This window comes from Dothidotthia symphoricarpi (assembly GCF_010015815.1).
Source record: "Dothidotthia symphoricarpi CBS 119687 unplaced genomic scaffold P153scaffold_1, whole genome shotgun sequence".
Lineage (NCBI taxonomy): Eukaryota > Fungi > Ascomycota > Dothideomycetes > Pleosporales > Dothidotthiaceae > Dothidotthia > Dothidotthia symphoricarpi.
Genome location: NW_022985008.1, coordinates 1,421,679 through 1,442,011, shown reverse-complemented (window position 1 = coordinate 1,442,011; position 20,333 = coordinate 1,421,679). Strand labels below are relative to the sequence as shown.

General features: G+C 51.5%; 7 protein-coding genes and 1 non-coding gene across 8 annotated transcripts; 4 read left to right on the top strand and 4 right to left on the bottom strand.

Annotated features, from left to right (window-relative positions):
* Window positions 1-262: 262 nt before the first annotated feature.
* Window positions 263-3,717, top strand: P153DRAFT_329685 (glycosyltransferase family 20 protein; the record flags this gene model as incomplete). Its single annotated transcript, XM_033665401.1, has 4 exons — window positions 263-595; window positions 726-3,132; window positions 3,183-3,455; window positions 3,503-3,717. Exons 2-4 carry the CDS (start codon window positions 756-758, stop codon window positions 3,715-3,717), a joined length of 2,865 nt encoding a protein of 954 aa, XP_033529260.1. The 5' UTR covers window positions 263-595; window positions 726-755.
* Window positions 3,718-4,841: 1,124 nt separating this feature from the next.
* Window positions 4,842-5,153, top strand: P153DRAFT_278877 (uncharacterized protein; the record flags this gene model as incomplete). The annotated part of the gene is made up of 2 exons (XM_033662983.1): window positions 4,842-4,869; window positions 4,942-5,153. 2 exons carry the CDS (start codon window positions 4,842-4,844, stop codon window positions 5,151-5,153), a joined length of 240 nt encoding a protein of 79 aa, XP_033529259.1.
* Window positions 5,154-5,650: 497 nt separating this feature from the next.
* On the bottom strand, window positions 5,651-8,486 carry P153DRAFT_11480 (amino acid transporter). The gene is made up of 9 exons (XM_033661932.1): window positions 8,414-8,486; window positions 7,939-8,111; window positions 7,714-7,888; window positions 7,440-7,662; window positions 7,231-7,346; window positions 7,053-7,182; window positions 6,958-7,005; window positions 6,577-6,891; window positions 5,651-6,504 (listed from the first exon to the last, which is right to left on the bottom strand). Exons 2-9 carry the CDS (start codon window positions 7,993-7,995, stop codon window positions 6,012-6,014), a joined length of 1,557 nt encoding a protein of 518 aa, XP_033529258.1. The 5' UTR covers window positions 7,996-8,111; window positions 8,414-8,486; the 3' UTR covers window positions 5,651-6,011.
* Window positions 8,487-12,153: 3,667 nt separating this feature from the next.
* On the bottom strand, window positions 12,154-12,265 carry P153DRAFT_t3. The gene has a single exon. It is a non-coding gene; the product is annotated as a tRNA-Leu (tRNA).
* A 293-nt stretch (window positions 12,266-12,558) lies between these two features.
* Window positions 12,559-13,915, bottom strand: P153DRAFT_362593 (uncharacterized protein). Its single transcript, XM_033667171.1, has 2 exons — window positions 13,378-13,915; window positions 12,559-13,328 (listed from the first exon to the last, which is right to left on the bottom strand). Exons 1-2 carry the CDS (start codon window positions 13,811-13,813, stop codon window positions 12,628-12,630), a joined length of 1,137 nt encoding a protein of 378 aa, XP_033529257.1. The 5' UTR covers window positions 13,814-13,915; the 3' UTR covers window positions 12,559-12,627.
* A 288-nt stretch (window positions 13,916-14,203) lies between these two features.
* P153DRAFT_278844 (DDHD-domain-containing protein) lies at window positions 14,204-17,384 on the top strand (the record flags this gene model as incomplete). Its single annotated transcript, XM_033662982.1, has 3 exons — window positions 14,204-14,470; window positions 14,554-17,184; window positions 17,250-17,384. 3 exons carry the CDS (start codon window positions 14,204-14,206, stop codon window positions 17,382-17,384), a joined length of 3,033 nt encoding a protein of 1,010 aa, XP_033529256.1.
* A 686-nt stretch (window positions 17,385-18,070) lies between these two features.
* P153DRAFT_427484 (uncharacterized protein) lies at window positions 18,071-18,685 on the top strand (the record flags this gene model as incomplete). The annotated part of the gene is made up of 1 exon (XM_033672669.1): window positions 18,071-18,685. The coding sequence occupies one exon, from the start codon at window positions 18,071-18,073 to the stop codon at window positions 18,683-18,685; it is 615 nt and encodes a 204-aa protein (XP_033529255.1).
* Window positions 18,686-19,897: 1,212 nt separating this feature from the next.
* On the bottom strand, window positions 19,898-20,235 carry P153DRAFT_380681 (DUF1909-domain-containing protein; the record flags this gene model as incomplete). Its single annotated transcript, XM_033669950.1, has 3 exons — window positions 19,898-20,047; window positions 20,103-20,169; window positions 20,219-20,235. 3 exons carry the CDS (start codon window positions 20,233-20,235, stop codon window positions 19,898-19,900), a joined length of 234 nt encoding a protein of 77 aa, XP_033529254.1.
* Between the last annotated feature and the right edge of the window lie 98 nt (window positions 20,236-20,333).

Sequence of the window (20,333 nt, the reverse complement as noted above, 5' to 3'; positions counted from 1 at the left end):
CCCCGCGGGCTATTCTTACTTCTATTGCTTTCCCATATCTTGAAACAAATGTTGAGAGATATGCTTGTGAGGTTGACGGTCCGTCTAGCTGTAAATTGCAAGTGGCTTGAGATTACCAGAACGCATACCATCGAATCGGTTCACAGAGCCCCACCGCGTGCGCCATATCTTGATTGCTGATGTGCAGCAAGGCTTGTGTATTCCATGGTCTTCAGGAACTGTGACGATAACACAAGTCGCTCCACAGGCGGAATAAGCAGTGGGTCATGTCTCTATGGTTGTTTCTTGCTGCGTCGCAGTGCATGGGCCTAGTCCCGCCCTGACATCAGAAGCAAGTGGGATGTGAAGTAGCCCACCAAGATAGCTTTTCTTCCTCCTTGTTGCTTCCCCGGGGTCACCACCACTAAATCCACTACGCTCGTACAAGCTTCTCCAGCCTCTAGCCCCCGCCATCTGCCGGTCGCTCTTTGCTTCGACACTCACTCACCGTTCTTGTGAGACACTCTGCGTGGGGCACTACAATTGTGGAAGGCACAGCTCACACACGCTCTTTCCTTCACCAGACACAATCAGGCATCACTACCTAAGCCCCCAGGTGAGTTTACAAGCTTCGTGTCGCGTTGCCTGGTCACCGACTCCCCGGTGTCGTGCTGCTTGCCAATCACCTACACCGTCTTTATCACTACCGCTGCTCCGTGAGCCTACCACCTTCTAACGAAATACAGCGCGACGCGCAAGACGGCTGTGTGTACATCATGGCGCCTCCAACCAATGCCGAGTCGGGTGCTTCCAAAGCAGCTTTCGAACCCCGTAACAGCGATCACCCCGCGCTCGACCCCTCCATCACCAACGTGCCCGTCACGCCCGGCGTGCACTTGACAGGTCATTCGGCCTACTTTGAGCCCACTGCAGACGGCAGGAACACGCAGCTGCCTTTCGACCCGGAGACGGCTACACCTGGGCCCTCGTGGAGCGCCAACTCATACTTTGCGAATCAGCAGAGGGTTGACGGGGCAGCCACCCCAACTGAGGCTCGGTCTGCAAAACAACCTGCGGAGCAGTCAAACGACATACCCAGTCCCTCCACTAAACCCGATCTTGCAGACGTGGACCCCCGTGCTGCGCATCCTGCACTCAACCTCAGCGGCCGGATAATCAGTGCTACATTCGCTATTCCTTACAACGTTGCACACTCTCCCGGCAACGTGTGGGAGTTGAATCCACGACGGGGAACATCTGCCTTGTTCGACTCCTTCTCTTATCTGGCCTCTTCTTCGTCTCCCTGGAACCACACGCTCGTGGGCTGGACAGGCGAGATTACAAGCGCACAGGCAGCCGCTCAGGATACCACTCAGATTCCAACGAACAAAGCTGCCGCCCCAATCCCAGTCGACCCCAAGAAACCTGTCCATGTACCTCAACAACCAGCCGGTATTCGCATCGGACGTGAAGACCGGGAGCGACTTGAGACACAGCTCGAACGCGACCATGGAGGCAAGATCGTGCCCGTGTGGCTGGTAGATGAGGTCGACGATGGCAAAGACGAATACGTCGTCAAAGACCAGAAGCGCTGGCGAGACTACGCAGAGCACGAGCTCTACACTCTGTTCCACTACAAGCAAAACGAACCAGATGACGGCCATGCTGCCCGGAAGTCGTGGGCAGACTACTATCGTTTGAACAAGCTCTTTGCAGACAGAATACTCGAAATCTACAACCCCGGCGACATTATTATGGTGCACGATTTCTACTTGCTACTACTCCCAAGCTTGCTCCGACAGCGTCAGCCGAACATCTACATTGGCTTCTTCCTCCATGTCCCCTTCCCTAGCAGCGAGTTCTATAGATGTCTCAGCAGGCGCAAGGAGATCTTGGAAGGTGTGTTGGGCGCGAACATGCTCGGCTTCCAATCCTACAGCTATTCGCGACACTTCTCCTCCTGTTGCACAAGGATCCTCGGCTTCGATTCCTCTTCCGCGGGTGTTGATGCCTATGGAGCCCATGTTGCAGTGGATGTCTTCCCCATTGGCATCAACGCAGCTTCGACTCAGCGGCAAGCCTTTGGCGATCCGGAGATTCAGGAACGAATCAACGGTATCCGTGAGATGTACCAGGGCAAAAAGATCATTGTCGGCCGTGACAGGCTTGACGCTGTTCGAGGAGTTGTTCAAAAGCTTCAGGCTTTCGAGCAGCTATTCAAGAAATACCCCGAGTGGAAAGACAAGGTCGTGCTGATCCAGGTCACAAGTCCCAGTGGTGCTCACACCGACAAAGGCGACGGTGCACAGGAGAAGATCGTTAATAGCATCTCGGACATTGCAGCTAGAATCAACGGTGTCTATGGCTCTCTCGATTTCACCCCCGTTCGCCACTTCCCACAGTACCTATCTCGAGAGGAGTACTTCGCGTTGCTACGAATTGCGGATATTGGGCTTATCACCAGTGTCCGTGATGGTATGAGCACAACGAGTATGGAGTACGTGATTTGCCAAAAGGACAACCATGGTCCTCTGATTCTTTCCGAGTTCTCAGGTACTGCAGGGTCTCTTGTTGGAGCGTCACACATCAACCCTTGGGACCTGGGCGGCGTCGCTGAAGCTATCAACGAGGCTTTGAAGATGAGCCCGGAAGAGCGTAAGAATCAGCACGAGAAGCTTTACGCGCATGTCGTTGCCAACAACGTGCAATCCTGGACCAACAACTACTTGAAGAGGCTCATGACTAATTTGTCTTCTTTTGATCAATCCTTTGCCACGCCGGCATTGGACCGGGCCAAACTGCTTTACCAGTACCGACAGGCGAAGAAACGACTCTTCATGTTTGACTACGACGGTACTTTGACTCCGATTGTCAAAGATCCCCAGTCGGCTATTCCCTCCGATAGGGTCATCCGCACCTTGAAGACTTTGGCAGCAGACCCTAACAACTCGGTTTGGATCATTAGTGGCAGGGATCAGGCATTCTTGGACGAATGGATGGGTCACATCTCCGAACTTGGTCTAAGTGCTGAGCACGGCAGCTTCATGCGAAATCCACGAAGCGAAGACTGGGAGAACCTAACGGAGAAGGAAGATATGAGCTGGCAGTCTGAAGTCATCGACGTCTTCCAGCACTACACCGAGAGAACGCAAGGTAACATGGGTTTCCCGCACAGGTGATTCAACAAAGCTAATACGAAGCAGGGTCATTCATCGAACGCAAGAAGATTGCTCTTACGTGGCATTATCGCAGAGCTGACCCAGAATACGGTGCGTTCCAGGCACGTGAATGCCAAAAGCAGTTGGAGAGGACTGTGGCAAAGAAATACGATGTCGAGGTCATGACGGGCAAGGCCAACCTCGAAGTCCGCCCTAGATTCGTCAACAAGGGCGAGATTGCAAAGAGGCTTGTGCTTGAGTACGGCGAAGAGCCACCCGAGTTTGTTCTATGCTTGGGTGATGATTTTACAGATGAAGGTACGTATTGGTAGGCGACAAGTGAGAGCACAAACTGATATTTCCAGATATGTTCCGCTCGCTGCGACAGTCCAAGTTGCCAACAGATCACGTCTTCTCGGTGACGGTCGGCGCCAGTTCCAAGCAGACACTGGCCAGCTGGCATCTCGTGGAGCCTTCCGACGTCATTTCCGTCGTCTCGTTACTGAATGGTTCTGCTGACGCTGGAAGTGCTGGAATCGTGGCAGGCGAAGATATGGTGGTTCCCGAGCCGCGAGGTTAGAAAAGTGCTTTGCGTTGAGGGCAGCGTGGGCGTTGGCGAGACAGTTTCGAGCATTTCTGCATGGGGCCATGGAGCATGGGCAGGCAACAGATTCCTGAGAGGCAGGATGATGATCACACACGAGGCGTCAGATGGCGTTACGATGCCATGCATATCTGGTGAATGTAGCTGACCAAGACATGGACTTTTTCTTCGTACCGATTTCTTTTTTTCCCTTTCTTTTCTGCTCTGTTGCGCAATGACGCTAAGCTGATGACTCGCTTCGGATGCCTTGTTTTTGCAGCCCGCCGGCCATTATCTAATGCCCCTGGAACGAGCGTCTTCTGGCGGCGGCACGTCTGGGGTGCCCATGACAAACCAGGCTAGATCCCCGACTCCCACGCGAGCTCCTTGGAGCACTGCCGTAACTCGGCTGACGGACTGTGTTCTGACTGGGTGATCAGCATTTAGCCGTGATGCGATGTCACCAACGCAGTTCATGTAATGGGGAATGACGGAGAAGTCGAGTGTGCACATGCGACGTGCGGCATAAAATTACGAGGCAAGAGCAGTAAATGAAGCGACGGGCAGTGGCGAAAGAGGCGTGCACAGTGCAGAGCAACGACGATGCACCATTGAGGGGCTTCTATGGGGCCGGGTCGAAGGTTCGTCTGGCCCGCCTGGGTTGTGGAAAACGTGAGACTAGACCGCATCCGCGGGATTCGAGAACAGGCAGAGAACGCCATGGGTGCCGTGAGCGACCCAACAACGCCCGGGAGGAAGTCGCTGCGGCTCACCCACTACCTTCCCGTCGCTCGCTCTTTCCCTCTTTCCTGCGCCGTCTTTCATTACACATTACACATATACGTAAAACCGCGCCAAGAACCCGCCGTCCTTGCTCTGATCGCAATCCCTCTGAACGAATCGCTCGTGTTGCACATCCAGTCGCCGACACTGCCATTGCATCAGCGTGCCGGCCGGTTCCTTGTTCCCGCTCCCTGTCATCCACCGCCAACCACCGCCCACTCGCAGCATATCAACACGCCGGCCGCTGTCTAGACGCTGGTGACATTTACGCACAACGCCTAGCATTTTCCTGGACAGAACCACCACGCACAGACTTTGACCATAATCTTGACTTCACAATGGGTTTCTTCGACAAACTGCAAGCTCGTACGTCATGTTGCTCCGAGCAGCACCAGCACTGCGCATGTCCCGACCAGCCCCTCTGACAAGTCCACACAGGCCTCGAACTCTACCGCCTCGAGCAGCGCTACACTCGCCGCGAAAAACGCACCACCTTCATCAGCGATGCGCACTATGTAGATGGCGAGTACGTCTACGCCTCGTCACCATCTTCCGCCAAAACATCTTCCTCGACAAACAGCAAACGCTTTAGCAAACTGCCTGCTGTGCGGATAAAGGAAATGGCGCGCGCTACCACCGGACGCTCGTGAGAGTTGTGGACGTCTGAAGGGCCGAGAAGTGGCAGCGCATGGGGGAGCGCTTGTGGGGAGGTTGATGGAGAACGGACTGCACTTAGCGAGGCCATTCCTACGGGAATGCGCACTGTTTGCACGACCCGCCGACACATGGCATAGGCGTGTATTTAGAACACGAGGGGGTGTCTGACGTCGTCGCACGCGACACACGCAAGCACCAGAGCACAGAATACCCGGAGCTGGGATTCGACGCAACGATTTTTACGGCAAACATGATTCAATTCTAGCCGGTAGACGATGGCATGTCGCAGTTGGCAGCTGGCAAGAAACACCAGCTCCACTGCGATGCACTACGTTCCTTACCATTTCTTTTATTTCTCTTTTCATTTCTTTCTACTATGTTACCATATTACCGTATACCCTTGGCTTTCGTTGTAGTCACTATCAATCTAGCTGTGTACACTTTTTACACCAAGGTCTTCAAGTAAATACACTACATTGTGCAAGCTTAAACGTCACTCAGGTTTTCAAGCCGTTTGTGTCCACGAAACCAGTAATAAATTCAATTCGAGAATAAGTGCGTTCAGATCTATGGGTATCGTTTCTCTGCAAACAAACATGCGTGATCTATGACGATGCTCCCACCTCTATAACTTTTCGAACGAGAAAAAATAAACGCGACGGGAACGACTGGGGAACGCCTTGGAAAAGTGTAGAATGCGCCAAAACTCCTTGATGCGCCCGAGAACAAACGCCGCCGACCGGGTTAACTCCACGCTGAGTCCAAGTTCGTAATGATCCTCGGAGCGACCGAAATGCACATGTAGTTTTCTTTGGCGTAGAAGTAATTCAATGCGAGAACCTGCAGCGACGCTAGGGCAAGTCGTAATCGCTGAGGATATCCTCTGGGTCCTCGGGAGGAAGCAAATCGATAGTGTCTGTTGTGCGTGGACCTATGTACGTCTTCCTGGCGCCCGCGTACCACCAGGCCATGCTGAAGAGGCCAATGAATCCCGCGACGCAGATTGCATAGTTCATGTTGGTCGCCGTGACGGGCTTGATTGTCGGGAAGAAGAGCACCACACTGATGAAGATGACCCATGTCACTGCGATCAGGTTGACCGGTTTGCTCCATCTGCCCATTGTGTAAGGACCGGGGTGGAAAACGACTCGGCCCTCGTACCACCGATGGGCAATGATGACGGCGATATAACTGATGTCCAGTGCGGGCGCGGTGATGTTGAAGATGGCCGTTATGGTCAGCGTGCTGCCAATGCCAATCAGATCGAGACAGCTGCAGAACGCCACGACGAGCCAGACGGCATTGACAGGCGTATGCGTGAACCCGTTAACCTTGCTCCAGAATCTGCACCACGTCAGCTAGCTCTCTCTATCCATCGCGTGTCCCCTTCGCTTGGGGGAAACCAATGCAACTCACCCCGAAAACGGAAATGCGGCGTCACGAGAAAACGCCCAGGCCATCCTTGCGTTTGCTAGCATGGCGGTGCAACCGGTGAAGAACTGCACGAGCATGACGAAGAACCACATGATTGTGCCCCCTGTTTTGCCACCGGCGTTCAAGAAAATCTGTGCCACGGGCAGACCGGTCGGCGAGCTCATGATGCCCTCGTAGTCTGACATGCAGAAACAAAACGTCACGGTTAGCATCCAGCCCACAACGCCTGAGACGAGGATCGCTGCTCGGATCGCGACGGGCCCACGGATCGCGGCATCGTGCGTTTCTTCAGACATACTGTGTTGCCACGTTAGATTGGCTGACGTAGGGGGCGAAGAGGAACATGGGGAACGGGGAACGTACTGTGTGGTACCATCATAATCTGTCATGGTCCATGCTACGGAGAGAAAACTGCGCGAGTTAGTGAGCTGGCATAAGCTGGGATCATGCAGACGGACCCGAGGAGAAATGAGAAGCCTTGGCTGCCCCAACCGGAGCTGTCCGTGACTGTGGTGAAGACCCATGTCGCACTTTGCTTGTTTGGTGTGAGAACAAGCAGGGCAATGCAGATGCAGATTGATGCGATGACTTCGCTTGTGTTAGTCGAAATTACGGGTAGGTGGGATGACTTCTTACTGTTGATGGGGGCGAACCAGAGGATGATGCGGTGTAGCCAGTTTGTGGGGAACGAGCAGATTGCCCCGAACATGCATAGAACGAAGATGGCGAGGAGAACGGTTTGATACGAAGTCCTGTTGTGTAGAGTTAGTTTCTGCAAAAAGTCCGTGTAACGATCATATATGATAGATCAACTGAGATGAGTTGATCGAAAGGGAGTCTCTTACGGTTGGAAATTAGACCCGCCTTCGTCATAGGTTTGCATGACGACCGTTGCTAGTATCATTTGACTGATCGTATACGCCAAACTTGCAACTCCTGCTGCTTGACCGAGAAAATTGCACCAACCGATGATCCACGCCCACACTGCAACATGTTCAGGAGGAACAACATGTTTAGTGACATAGTACATTCCTCCCGCTGTTGGGTATGCAGAGACCAACTCGGCGACTTGATTTGTAGTGTTAGTTGCTAGAACAAACGCTTCCCACTAGCACATACCTGAACTTGCTATACAGTATGCCATTATACTGCCGATGAACCAAGCCCATACTGCTGTTGCTGGCCCTCCTGACGCCACTGGAACTCCAAAAGTAGCTGGTACTGAACCCAACACGCCAAGAATCGAAATCGCATAAGAGACAGTAGACCATCTTGAAAAGTGTCGCTGCAGCACCTGCGAGATGTATTGGTAAAACGTTTCAGAGAACATCATCGAGCGCTTACTGGAGTGTACCCAATGCGCACAAGCAAACGATCATCATCATCAGCAATCGTTGCCATGATGCTTCGTTGTTGCTGACCACCGGCTGCTTCTACTGCTTTTGATGTATTGGATGTAGTTGGCTGGATTGGTCTTGCGTCTATGGGCGACGTGCCTGCTCTTGAATCTTTGATATCTGCATTGATACCCATGGTCAATGGTCAACGCCCAAGCATGGAAACAGGAAGTCGAAGAGGGAAGATGATCAATGTCAAAACGGAAACGTAGAAGGATGCCACAAGGATGAAATAGACGTTAGTGGGGCACAGATGGTGGCAGGCTAGTAAAATTGACGGTGACAACGTAGATCCATGCGCAAGGGACTTGTTACTTGAAACAGAAGGGATAAACTAGAGCCAAGTGAACGTCCAGAGAAAGGAAAAGAGGAAGGGAACATGAGTGGGGACTTTATAGTCTTCTAGCCAACGAATGCCTTACCATGACTGCAGATGGACGCAGAATAGTCCAATCGTATCGAAAGACGAGACGCAGCCTTACCGTCTCTTGCTTCAGGGTAGTTTTTCTACGCCAGGGATGATGATTTTCGGGAGAACACGAATTGCTTCGTCAGAAGTGGCGGCAGATGCGTGGCGGCGGATGTCGAAAAAGGCGTGGTGCTTGTGGTACTTTCATTTGCGAAACGAGACTGGCTGTGATAGGTATGCGTAGGAGACAAGGTGTGCTCGAGCTCAAAGCGATGGATGCTAGAAGCCCGCTTGGCCGACCAAATCGGCGGGTCGACAAGCATCCTTTCTGCGAGCTTGAAACTCAGGCTAGCGCGAATGTTGCAGATCATGAATGTAGGTATGTTCGACATGTCGGCAACGTACGTCAGGCGTTTTTGTGTCCCGAGTTTTAAGGTTCCTTCGGAGATGAAGAGCTTGCCGCATTACTTCCATCGTATGTGTGACGCATTCAAACCGACAGCAACAACTCGTTTGCACGATGATCAATACGACTCAGAGGTGCCGAGCATTAGATACGAAGTTGGGCTCTTCGTTCCAGCGGTGAGCGGCACGATTTCGGTTGGTCTCTGCGGGCACCAAATTCTGGTACTGACCGTAGAAGCCATCGAACGAATATGCTTCCAGCACGGCGGGTGGGCTTCCTAGCGACTCTGTCCATGGCGGCATAGTATTGCCAAAACAAGCGAAGCCGTGCATAATGCCACATGGTTCCAACTATCTTCATTCCACCACACCCGTTGTCGTGCTGCTAGGATGGATCCCTTGCTTTACGACTTCCCTCACAATTCTGAGATGCTACCTGCACGACAACATGCGTGGTGTGGGGTGCTACACATGCATTGGTTCACGTGGCCGGGCTGGCGCCACCTGTAAACACTCATTCAACTTGTGAGTAAATGCGCCAACGTCATGAGCCCTTCGCCTGGTTTTCAAAAAGCGATGTTCCGTTCGGAAATACGATTTTGTCTTGCACGGGAAGTTAGCCCTTCAACCATCGAAGGCTAGGGAAAGCTTTGAACCTTTGGTTATCGATGCACGCGTCGAGCGTTTCTACCGTCATTCCGGCACACTGGAGGTAAAATTAGTATCTCGGAGTTTGCGTCCAACAAGGCGTAATATGCGCCCTACCGACCCAGCGAATCACCGAGTCAAGGCAGTTGCATTTCGCTTCTTTTAATGCAAGTCTGCGAAGTATGACACGTCTGTATGCTTTCGGGTAACATTCCAGAACGGTGCGGATGATTTGACGGGCGCTTATGACACGCGCAACATGCGAAAGATAAGTTGGACATCGCTTTCTCGTGTCCTTCCAAAAGTTCGCGTCTGTTCCACATAACGTCATGATCAAGACGATGGACTCGTATGGGGCATGTGCACCGTCTGGGCCTCGATATCGACATCTCTCTTGGCGGGCTTGGAGAGAGCAGGACTCATCAAATGCGCGTTAGATGCAGCTTGAGATGCAGTATCTGTTGACATCCTAGATTGTTTCTACTTCTTTCTCTGTAATGCGTCTTTAGTCTGGTGTTCGTTCTATCGTGGTCACACAAGGCGCTTACGTTTGATGTCTTGCTTGCATCTTCTTGGTGTGTTCTCTTGCGAGGAGCCATTTTCCTGGAGACGGCGTCTTTGCTGGCGGTTGGATCAGGGACAATTTCATCGAAGACGGTTTGCCTGAGGACGGTGTCAGCGAGGACAGTCTGGTTTGGGGCCGGTTCGATCGAGTGCTACCTGCTGCCTGGGCGCAGGGCAAGGCATGTTAGGCGTCTTGCTGAGATGGTAGTATAGGTCAAAGCGGTGTAAGACAAGCTGCACAGCAAGAGAAGTAGCGTCCAGTCACACGTCTAGAGTGGGGTCAAACAGGCAGGTGAAGTTTGACAATTTTGTCTGTGCGCTTTCTGTTTCACTTCATGTATCTTCGAAGGGCAGGTGCGACTACCTGTCTCTAGGTAAGTCGAAACATCCGGAAACAAGGTATGTTCTTCTCAGCAAAACTACGCATCGATATTCAAGACTATAGATAAAACAACCCAGGGATATCCTAGTAAACTTTCAAGGATCTCCTTTATGCCCACGAATACTACATTGCTGCCAAATTACAGGGATTGGAGTTTGCAACGCATCACCACAGCCGCCGAAACTTTCGCTCGCAGAAAAAGAGATGGATTTGTTGTATGTCGCGGTAAAAGGCGATTCAAGCTTTGAGCTGTTACAAACACACACCGTGTGTCTAGTGGCGTGGGCTTCAACCATGCGATCACGATCAGTGTTGAAGTCCCACAAGAAGGCGAAGGGTCTATCAGGTGAACGTTGGAAGATGTTAGGACCGCTTCGACAGGAACATGTGATGTTCTTCATTGTCGACAACGGCATCGACGTGCAGGTAGCCTTCACGTGTGGTAAGAGTTACTCCAATCTGTATATAGCTCCTGGGAGTTGTTTGCGACGATTTACAGTACTACCTATCAGAAACACTCCAATGCACCTCGATGTTGTAGCTCTACTTTTCGCCCTAGCATACGAGTGCGGACTTTCCACAGACATAGAGATGGTTTTGGCATTGCAGAGCCCACTGGGAAAGGTCATCCAACTACCGACAGCCTACGTTCGAGCATACAAGCCTGTGTCCATAAGACCGGGATTACGGATTCATTGACAACATCCAGCTTTATTGGATAAATGGATATCATTGTATTGCGAGCAAACCTAGTGGGTAGGTGTACGCTATACGTATTCCAGAGAGATACACTTGCCTCAGTAAAGCGCTCTTCTGATCTACTAGCGGCACAAGAGATTGCGGCGTAAAGTATTATAGAAGAACTAGTACTATAACAAAGACCCAGTTGCCAAGTTGGATATCGTCGTTGTCTATGCGAGTGCTCTGAATGATTGTCTGATCAACCATCCATTAATTTGGGCGCAGCTGCTCCGTTGGAACAATTGAAGCAAACAACTAACACTTCAACCTCATAGACAACCAGTTCGCAGATAACCAGCCCAAGAGCCTACCAAATGCGCATTTTTAGAAGTGTCTTCATCTTCAGTAGTTTAGGCACTTCACCCCAGGGTCTCTCCAATCCCATGAGAATTTCAATTGGGCTCAAACTCGCCAGGGTCATGTAAACCATGCGTTCAGCAAGCCCAGTCCAATATGTCTCAGAAACCGAAGCGCGACAGATTGACAAGGCCGACGTCAGTCATGATGATGAAAACGATAGAGAGGAGGACAGTGGAGAAGAACTATACAACGTTCCACCCTTCTCCTGTCTGTCTTGGAGATCGTGTGCACATGTGTTCTTGTATGAGGAGGTAGAATGCTCTGTAGTCATGCACACTTCTCTATCGAACGGAGATTTCGACGATAGAGCTTATTTGTTTCAATGTCCGCACTCTTGAAAATACAATCCTAGAAGTACTGGTGTAATAGATTCCGCAGCTTGACTGCACGAGTGGATGAACAAGCAAAACCTACGAACGATGCAGGCAGGAGCGACCAACCTCATTACAACACTCCTCTCGTGTCAACCCTACCACTCAAAGAGCATAAAAATACAAAGAAAAAGCACAAAAGACACCCAAATGCCCTCACTTGTATCGCCAAGCAATAAAAGTCAACTCGCTTAACCCTAGCACGTGCCCAGTACTTCACCCAGCATGCAAAAACTCCAGCAAAAAAGAACCTGGACGACCTGCTCCACGAGCAGACGATATTGATGAGAGTGGGACTTGAACCCACGCCACTTTCGTGACCAGGAAACTGATTGCTCAGTGTTGCTAAGGGGAGACCTTAACCTGGCGCCATAACCAACTCGGCCATCTCACCGTAAGATCTTTTGATGGAAGTTTTCCCGAGCTTTTGGTAATTGAACGAGAACAAAAATTTGAATGGAGAGACGGACGTTGATAGGTATCGATGTTGGAGGGGTAGAGACATGGGTTGAGTGTGTAATCGGGCCGAGGTAGATGTGCGGGGTGTTACAGGCTTTGACATGGTGGCCGTCGATCTTTGAGGCGAAATATACGAGTGAGCCAAGTATGGTTCATGCTAATGCATGTATCTTGATCTCAGGAAGTGATATTTTGAGAGTCTACAAACCAGCCATTACTACGAAACAGACCCCTCTTACTGGCTACATACATTTCCCGTCGCGTTGGCCATGCAGAACCTTCTGGCGTCCCCGCTGTCTACTTTAAACATCCAAGTCTCGAGAGAACGCTCTCGCCCATTTCCATGCCAGTCCGCTCCTCTAACTTCGGTCTCAACACCCGCTCGTGCTCGTCGTTCCAGAATGGCGACGACCGCGAAATGTCCCACTGTATGCGCGGCGCCGGCTCAGGCATCGAGTCGAGCACCCACAGCAGAATGTCTTCTCGCATGCGGTAGACTCGAGGCATACCGCGCTCGAACATTGAGTTCTTAACAGGGTTGAAGGAGAAGAGGACTGTCTCGAGATTGGGAAGCAGGGCAAAGATCTGGCGCATAGGCTCGCTGACCGGAGGGATGCCGTAATGCCTCCTCGACGCAGGAATATTGGCAGGCGGCAGAAGCCAAACCTGAACCATAATTTCTAGCCTCTTAAAAAGGAGTCGTGTTTGCGTGTTCATCACGGCTAGTGTTTCGTAGGCACGCCCCACATACTCGTCGGTCAAGGTTCCGGTCTGGTCTCGCCCCGCCATCATCCACAGCGTGCGGTTTTCGTAAAAGTACTTTACGCATTCATCGTATAGCTGGTGGCTGACGCGCAGTATGTCTAAATTCAGGCGAGAAAGTTGGTGATTGCGGTGCGGCGTATATAGAAGGGCAATGTGGGCTTCGCGAGGCAGGAGGTGTGAGTATACTTGTAGGCGGAGCTCAGCTGGTAATCGCAGGAATGCGAAGGGCTTTACTGTTTGGCTTTAGAGATGATAAATCTAACGATACGTCTCTGTACTTGCCATCTCGGTCGAGTTTCTGGATGTAGCCGTAGAGCTCTGTACCACACAACGCATCTATGTCGGCCAGAATGCGCCGTACTTCAGAGAAGGTTGGATCGTAGCCTTTGTTTATATCGGATTTTCTGAAATGGTTCAGATATGGCCGCCGCTGCAGCATGGTGCGGTACGCCTCGATGTAGACGTCAGGAATAAGACCTGCACACGATATGCCTTTCACAACCTGGAAAAGATCCTCGGAGCCAATCACGTATGTACCAGATGCTACGTCTATACTTTCTAGATCTAGCTTGGGATGGTCTTCGAAAGGCGTCAGCCGCAGCGTCTCGTCAAGAGCCTGAAGCTTCAACATCAGCTGTCCCGCGTCGGCAACCGTGAAGCATGCCTTCTGGTTAACTCGACGAGGACGCAAGAAAGATCGTGGACCGTCGGGATCCATTATCGGCAGGTATGCGAGGTGTGTAGATAATGCCGAGATGAATGAGATGGGAACAAGCACGCGGAGCTGGTCCCACGTGCGCGCTATCAATGTCCCGCAGTGATGTAAGTGTTTCGAAGCTGATGCCTGCAAGACGCATGTGCGCAAAGTCACCAGCCTGAGCTCCACATGCAATCTATCCGTGACACTTATTTCTTCGCTGATTGCTGTTTTGCGCGTTCTTTGCCTGTCTTCAGTTTGCCTTTGTCAACTACGTCACATTCGCGCGCTCTTTGCCATCTTCGATACCCACGTCGCGTCGCGAAATCTTGCGCCCAAGGTTCGCAACGACGATACAAGACCTGGCTTTCTTGGTCGCAGAGTGGCGGTAACGCCCCACCATTCGACAGGATGTCCACTCCAGACAATAAGCCAGGCTTCCTCTCGAACCTGTCGCCATGGGGCTCGAGGAGCGTTACGCCTAAACCCCCGCCAACCCCGAGGGATACCGAGGAAGACCAGGAGAAGGACAAGGGAAAGGAGAGGGAAACTCTAACACGCGGACTAGGATCGCAAAGGGGAGGAGACCATATTGTCGACCGCAGGCCCCGGCTTAGTTTGAAGAAATATCCCCAAGACTGCCCTGCGCTTGCCGTGAGATGGTTCCATGCTGTAGATGTAAGTAGCTTGAATACAAGGATATCTCCCAAAACCCTATCGCAGCAACAACCACGCTTCTCAGTAGCTGACTTCGTAACAAGCTACCAAAAAGAAAGCCGTTTTCCGAAAACGCAATCAAACCTGATAAGCCTCTCCCGAAGCCAAAGAAATGGATTCCCTTCAGCACCAACGACTCTCGTGCCGTCGAAGCTGCTTTCCAACACACCGCCGACAAAGCTGACGCTGCCGAGCTGAGAAAGGGTATCGGTAGTTCTGCTACGCCAAACCAGCCCAGTCAGGACGCTCCAACCCCTACAAAAGTTCCTGTAAACGAGGACTACTTGTATGATGTAGAAATCGAGACACGGGAGCTGGCACCTACCTACTGGCTAGGACCTGTGTATGATGTGAAAAGAGGAACGTGGTTCACACCAGACGGCGAGCCTGTCGACGAAGGACTTGCGATGCAGCTGGAGGAAGGATATCTGAAAGTCAGGCCATGGCGCTTTGGAAAAGACGGAGAGAAACGATCAGCTTCGCAGCCTCGTGCGCGACCCACATCCATGGGAAGTAGCGTAGGCGAAGAATACCGCAAAGAATTGGCAAGCCTGAACCGAGACTCGTCATCGAACCCGGTCACACCGAAAACCTCCATGGGTAATCTCCGAGGCGAAGCAAGTAAAGAACAGGACGAGACAAAACCAGACGATAAACCTATGCCCTCCACCGCTCCCGAGACGTCCAGAACGCACCGCCTGTTCGGTGCCCACATGAACTCCACCGTCACATATCAAGATGAAAACACAGCGTGGTTGTTAACAGACGACATGTGGACCCGCATGGGAAGCACTCTGTACCAACGTTTCGCGGGAGGCGCGCACTATGCTGGATATCGATATGTGCGCGGCTACACAGACCTCAAAGAGAAGAAGAAACCAGTGAACGCGGCGGTCGACCCCAACAGCAAGGAGTCAGAGCGGCCTCTGACACCTTCATTGGCGTACGGTTCAGATAACGGAGGACAACCCATATCCAGTGGGTCAGAGGACGGTTCTGATGACGAGATGGTTGATCAAGGGGGGAGAGAATCACCATCCCAGACACGGAGAAGAAACCTCGAGAGACAAGTTTCGAGCCTCATGACTTCCTCGAAACCCGAGTATGAGCTGAAAGAAGAGGAGGAGATGCGAAAACTCGAGGAGAAAGAGATGCGCGAAGACTACAAGAACCGAGACAAGGGTGAACAAGGACGTGAAATTGAACATCTGTTGCTTGTAACTCACGGCATTGGACAGCGCTTAGGCATGCGTATGGAGAGTATAAACTTCATCCACGACGTAAATACCATGCGCAAAGCACTCAAGTCAGTCTACGCAAACTCGCCTGACTTACAGGCCTTGAATTCGGAAGTGGACACAGACACGAAAAACAGCCGCATCCAGGTCATTCCGATCGTCTGGAGGCATCTACTCGATTTCCCCCAGCAGAGTATCAAGCACAATCGCAAGGAGCATGATCTGGGCGATCTAGATCACGAGGACCATGAATTCCCAAGCCTTGAGGATATTACTGTCGAAGGTATTCCAGCTGTGCGCAACTTCTTGACAGATCTTGCTCTGGATATCCTTCTGTACCAGAGTCCGGCTTACAAGGGTCACATCTCTCGCATTGTGGTCAATGAGATGAATCGTTCTTACCGCTTGTTCAAGGAACGCAACCCCTCTTTCAAGGGGAAAGTCAGTCTAGTCGGTCACTCACTCGGATCAGCTATCATGTTTGACATCTTGTGCATCCAGAAAGACGCAAAGATCAGGTCGGAGTCGCATTCCAGCAAGCACCAGCGTCGTATAGTAGAGGAAGGGTTGAAACTTGACTTCGAAGTGGAAGACTTCTATGCTCTGGGATCGCCGATCGGGTTGTTCCAGATGTTGAAAGGTCGTACCATCGCTGCCAGGCCATCTAACGCTTTCGTACCGCCCGAGACACCAGCAACTCCGCTCGACGACCCGTTCTCACCCACAGCTGCGGAACGAAACCACGCTTTCGACATCACCACTTCTTCGCCCCTCTGCAAACAAATCTTCAACATTTTCCATCCCACAGATCCCATCAGCTATCGCATTGAGCCTCTCATCTCACCCTCCATGTCCGCTCTGAAAGCCCAGCCGCTGCCTTATACCAAGAAAGGTATCTTTGGTGCCCCTGCCTCTCAGGGTCTGACCGGTATTGGTGCGCGAGTCGGTCAGGGCGTCACCGACTTTTGGACATCAATTGGCTCGGGAATTGCGAGCGGGCTTCTCAATCGAAGTTTAGGTATCACAGGAAACGAAACCACAAGAGGGGGCGACAGCTTACAGAATCCCCGCACTGCTCAACGGCTACCCCTTGGACGTAGCACGACTTATTCTGCGGAAGCGGTACTTGGCTCGAACGAGCCTACCAGCGCGTTCATCAATGACGAGCGGAGAAGGAGACTGGAACAAGAAACCATTGCGCCAGGTGAAGAAGGGGAGCACCCTCCTACCCTTATTGAGTCTGACATCGAGACACTGTTTGCTGGCTTCCAGAAAGTAAGAAAGAACAGCGCATTGACTGAAGACGGAAAGAGGAATGTAGAGAAGGACCTCGAGTGGCAGGAGCTGGAAGAGCGAAGTCGGAAGTTGAGGAAGGAGGAGGCGAAAGTGAGAGCGCTGAATGCGAACGGACGGGTGGATTTCAGTATTCAAGAAGGTGTAAGTTACCCATTGCGTTTTCCTCGCTGCGATACCTGCGTACGCCGATGCTGACATGTGCCTAGGCTTTCGATATCTCCCTTCTCGCCAGCATAGCTAGCCATTTGGCTTACTGGGCTGACGAGGATGTGTCGCATTTCATGATTTCTCAATTGTTGGCTAGACATCGTGTCTTCAAAGCGAAGTCTACTGAGACATGAGAGGTTGTCGATTTGAACCATATTGTACCTCGGATTAGACCTATATTGAGTTACACTGGTCCTACCAAGTTACTAGTACGGTAATTGATTCGTGGGTATAATAGGTGTTATTGCCACCATGTATTTCCCTTTATTCGACCCCGTTTTGTATACAGACCCTGTTGTACTTCAGATTCGTTGTCGTCCCAAGTGTTTCCCGCTTCTTCTCATCGACTGGTTTCTGCTCTCTACCCCTCCATCATGGAAACGCTTACTTTCCTTTGATAATCTCTCTACAGATTCTGTTAGTGGCAATTTTCATGTCTTTCGACGTGGGTGGGCTTCACCACCAAGGTGGTCTTCGGTATTCTTTGTCTTCCTGTTTCGAATTCCGTTCCACAGTCTCCATAGACACGAATGATATCTTCTTTGTAATACCCCGACCCTTCGTTTGGTCATGATCCTGAGTGAGCAGGGTTTTTGTGTGAAACTATCAATGAACAAAAGGTCAGCCACATATCTCGAACATTCACTTTGATGTTTCACCGTGCAGGTCAACACGCCCCAAGACCTTTTAGCCTACACACACACCTACGTCCCATTCTCCTTCCTATCTCGCCTCTTCGTTCCAGCTCAACTTCAACCGATCAACTAGGAACACAGCAAGAGCAGTGCATAATCGTCCAACTTTCTAGCCAACCGTAGACATGCCCTCTCCGGTGATTCCAAACCCGGAACTAATCCCATCCCGAGATGCTCATCCGCCATCCGCACGCTACCCTGAACTCCCCAACGAGTTCTTGCCCACCCTCCCATCCGACCGTACACATCCCTTCGCCAGACTTGCTCAGCATCCATCCACCCGTGTCTGTATGCTCGCCATGTTCGTCCTCCTGCTTGCCCTTGCGGAATGGGAACAGCCAGGCTACCTCCCAACCGTCAAGCGGCTACCAACCATACTGGTTACCTTGTTCGGTGCAGGATGCATGATTCTCGGCGCTCTTGCGCTAGAGCACCGGTACGAGATGCGTACATGGCCATGGAATGCCGTGAACTGCTGGGACGCATGGATATGGGACGAGGGCGAGGCTGCCGGTTCAGAGGACAGTGGACCACTCCAGCCACAGGAAGAGCAGGTGACGGATATGGAGCTGCTTGCGACGACCCCATCATCTGGACATCCGAATCCACACACGGTGCCAGCACTTACACTCAAGCGCTTCAACGGCGAGGGGTTTCATAAGCATAATGAGAAAATAGCTGCTGTGGCTGAGTTGACGATGCCAGGTGGACGGCGCTTGCTAGACTCGGGGGCGTCTTGATGGGTGTTATGGGGGAGGACGGCACGAGGAATACCTTCAGTGAAGGCGTTTGGAGACGGGAGACTACAAAAGAGTGGGCAGAGATGACATGGGATAACTGAGGTAAAGTGTCACCATCAAGATAGACCCAAATAGAATGTGAATGCATATGTTCTGTGTAGTTTCTCACCAACGATTGGCAAAAAGAGGCTCGAACTATGAAAACGGCAAAAAAGATGTTCGAGTAATCCTGGCAAGCCAGGCGCGGACTTTTGTCGCTTCAGCGGATCGAACTTCGAAGATGTTAGACGGGTAATTCGTTTGGTGATGTTGAGGAGTACTAACCGCTGTACCTCCAGATTTAGTGACTGAGACTTCAGTCTGGCGCTCTCCCAATTGAGCTAAAGCGACTGGATGAGTTGTTGAACTCTTTGATGGAGAAACTGCAAAATTTGAGATATACTATCTGTGCACGAAGTTGCGGCGGCGGGCTAGCGAACAACCACAAGTGTGCGATAGCGGGGTCGAGGTGGGCCACGAACTGACAAGCGCTATGTTACACAGATCTAGAATTCAATCCTCACTTGTGGGTCAACCAAGACATAGTTTAGATCGAGTTACGAAACCTCAAGATGGCCCAGTCTAATAAGCTCATGTTCACGGATATAAATATAAGCATCTTAGGGAAAGTAGATAGATTAATAAAAAGATCGTTAGCATTGGTGACGCCGTCGTGCTCTCGAAAGACAGGTATATAGATCATAGTTCACAGCCTGGTGTAAGGTGACGAGCTACAAGTGGAACGCCATGGTATTGGCCCAGGCTGACCCACAAAGTCGATCTACAATCCATAAACAAACATGTCTACCAAGGACAAAATAGATCGCAAGCAGAAGCGCCATGTGCAAGGCCAAACATTTTCAATACACATCAGTTTCAACTCAGATAGCAGACGTTTGTGAAGGATCTAGACATCCAGACCGAGAGAAGAGACGTGATCAAGTCGATGGTGTGTTCTTAACAAAATGCAGTCCGAGGGCCCTCCCCAGCCAGTCTTTCAAAGGAACAAGCGCAGTACTCCACGCCATTGCATTCACGCCCATAACTTCATGCACCATCACGTCGTGATCGCGCGGGTTTTCTCCGCAAACTCTCCGCCCTCTATTGGTATATCATGCAAATTGCAAACGCCGTCATGTCGCTATCGGAAGATGGTGCAAATCGATTTCAGCCTTACTTCGAGACACCCTCGTCGGCGTTGAAGCAGTCCTCAAATTGCTTGCTGTGCTTGTTCGATGCGTGCTCTGTGAGCAGCTTGCGGTTCGTTGTGCCCTGGAAAGTCTGGAAGCACGTCTTGCACTTGATCGTCTGGGCGGCGGTGTTCTAATCTTGCCGTTAGTTCCGATCTCTCATTCTCCATCCACGACAAAACACTTACGGCCTTCAGCTGACTCTTGGCCTCCTTGGGGCCTCCCTCGCCCTTGCGATCGCGCTTTTGCTGTGCTCTGGGTTCTTGTCAATCACTGCCTCTCATTCTCAAATCGGCTATCGTACTTGGCTCCGTTACCCATAGTGACTAGTCGCTATCGTCAGTCGCTTGATCGTGAGTATGTGGATCTCGGTGTGGAGTTTCTCGATTTTGAAGCGTGGCAGACAGGCGTGGAGAGAT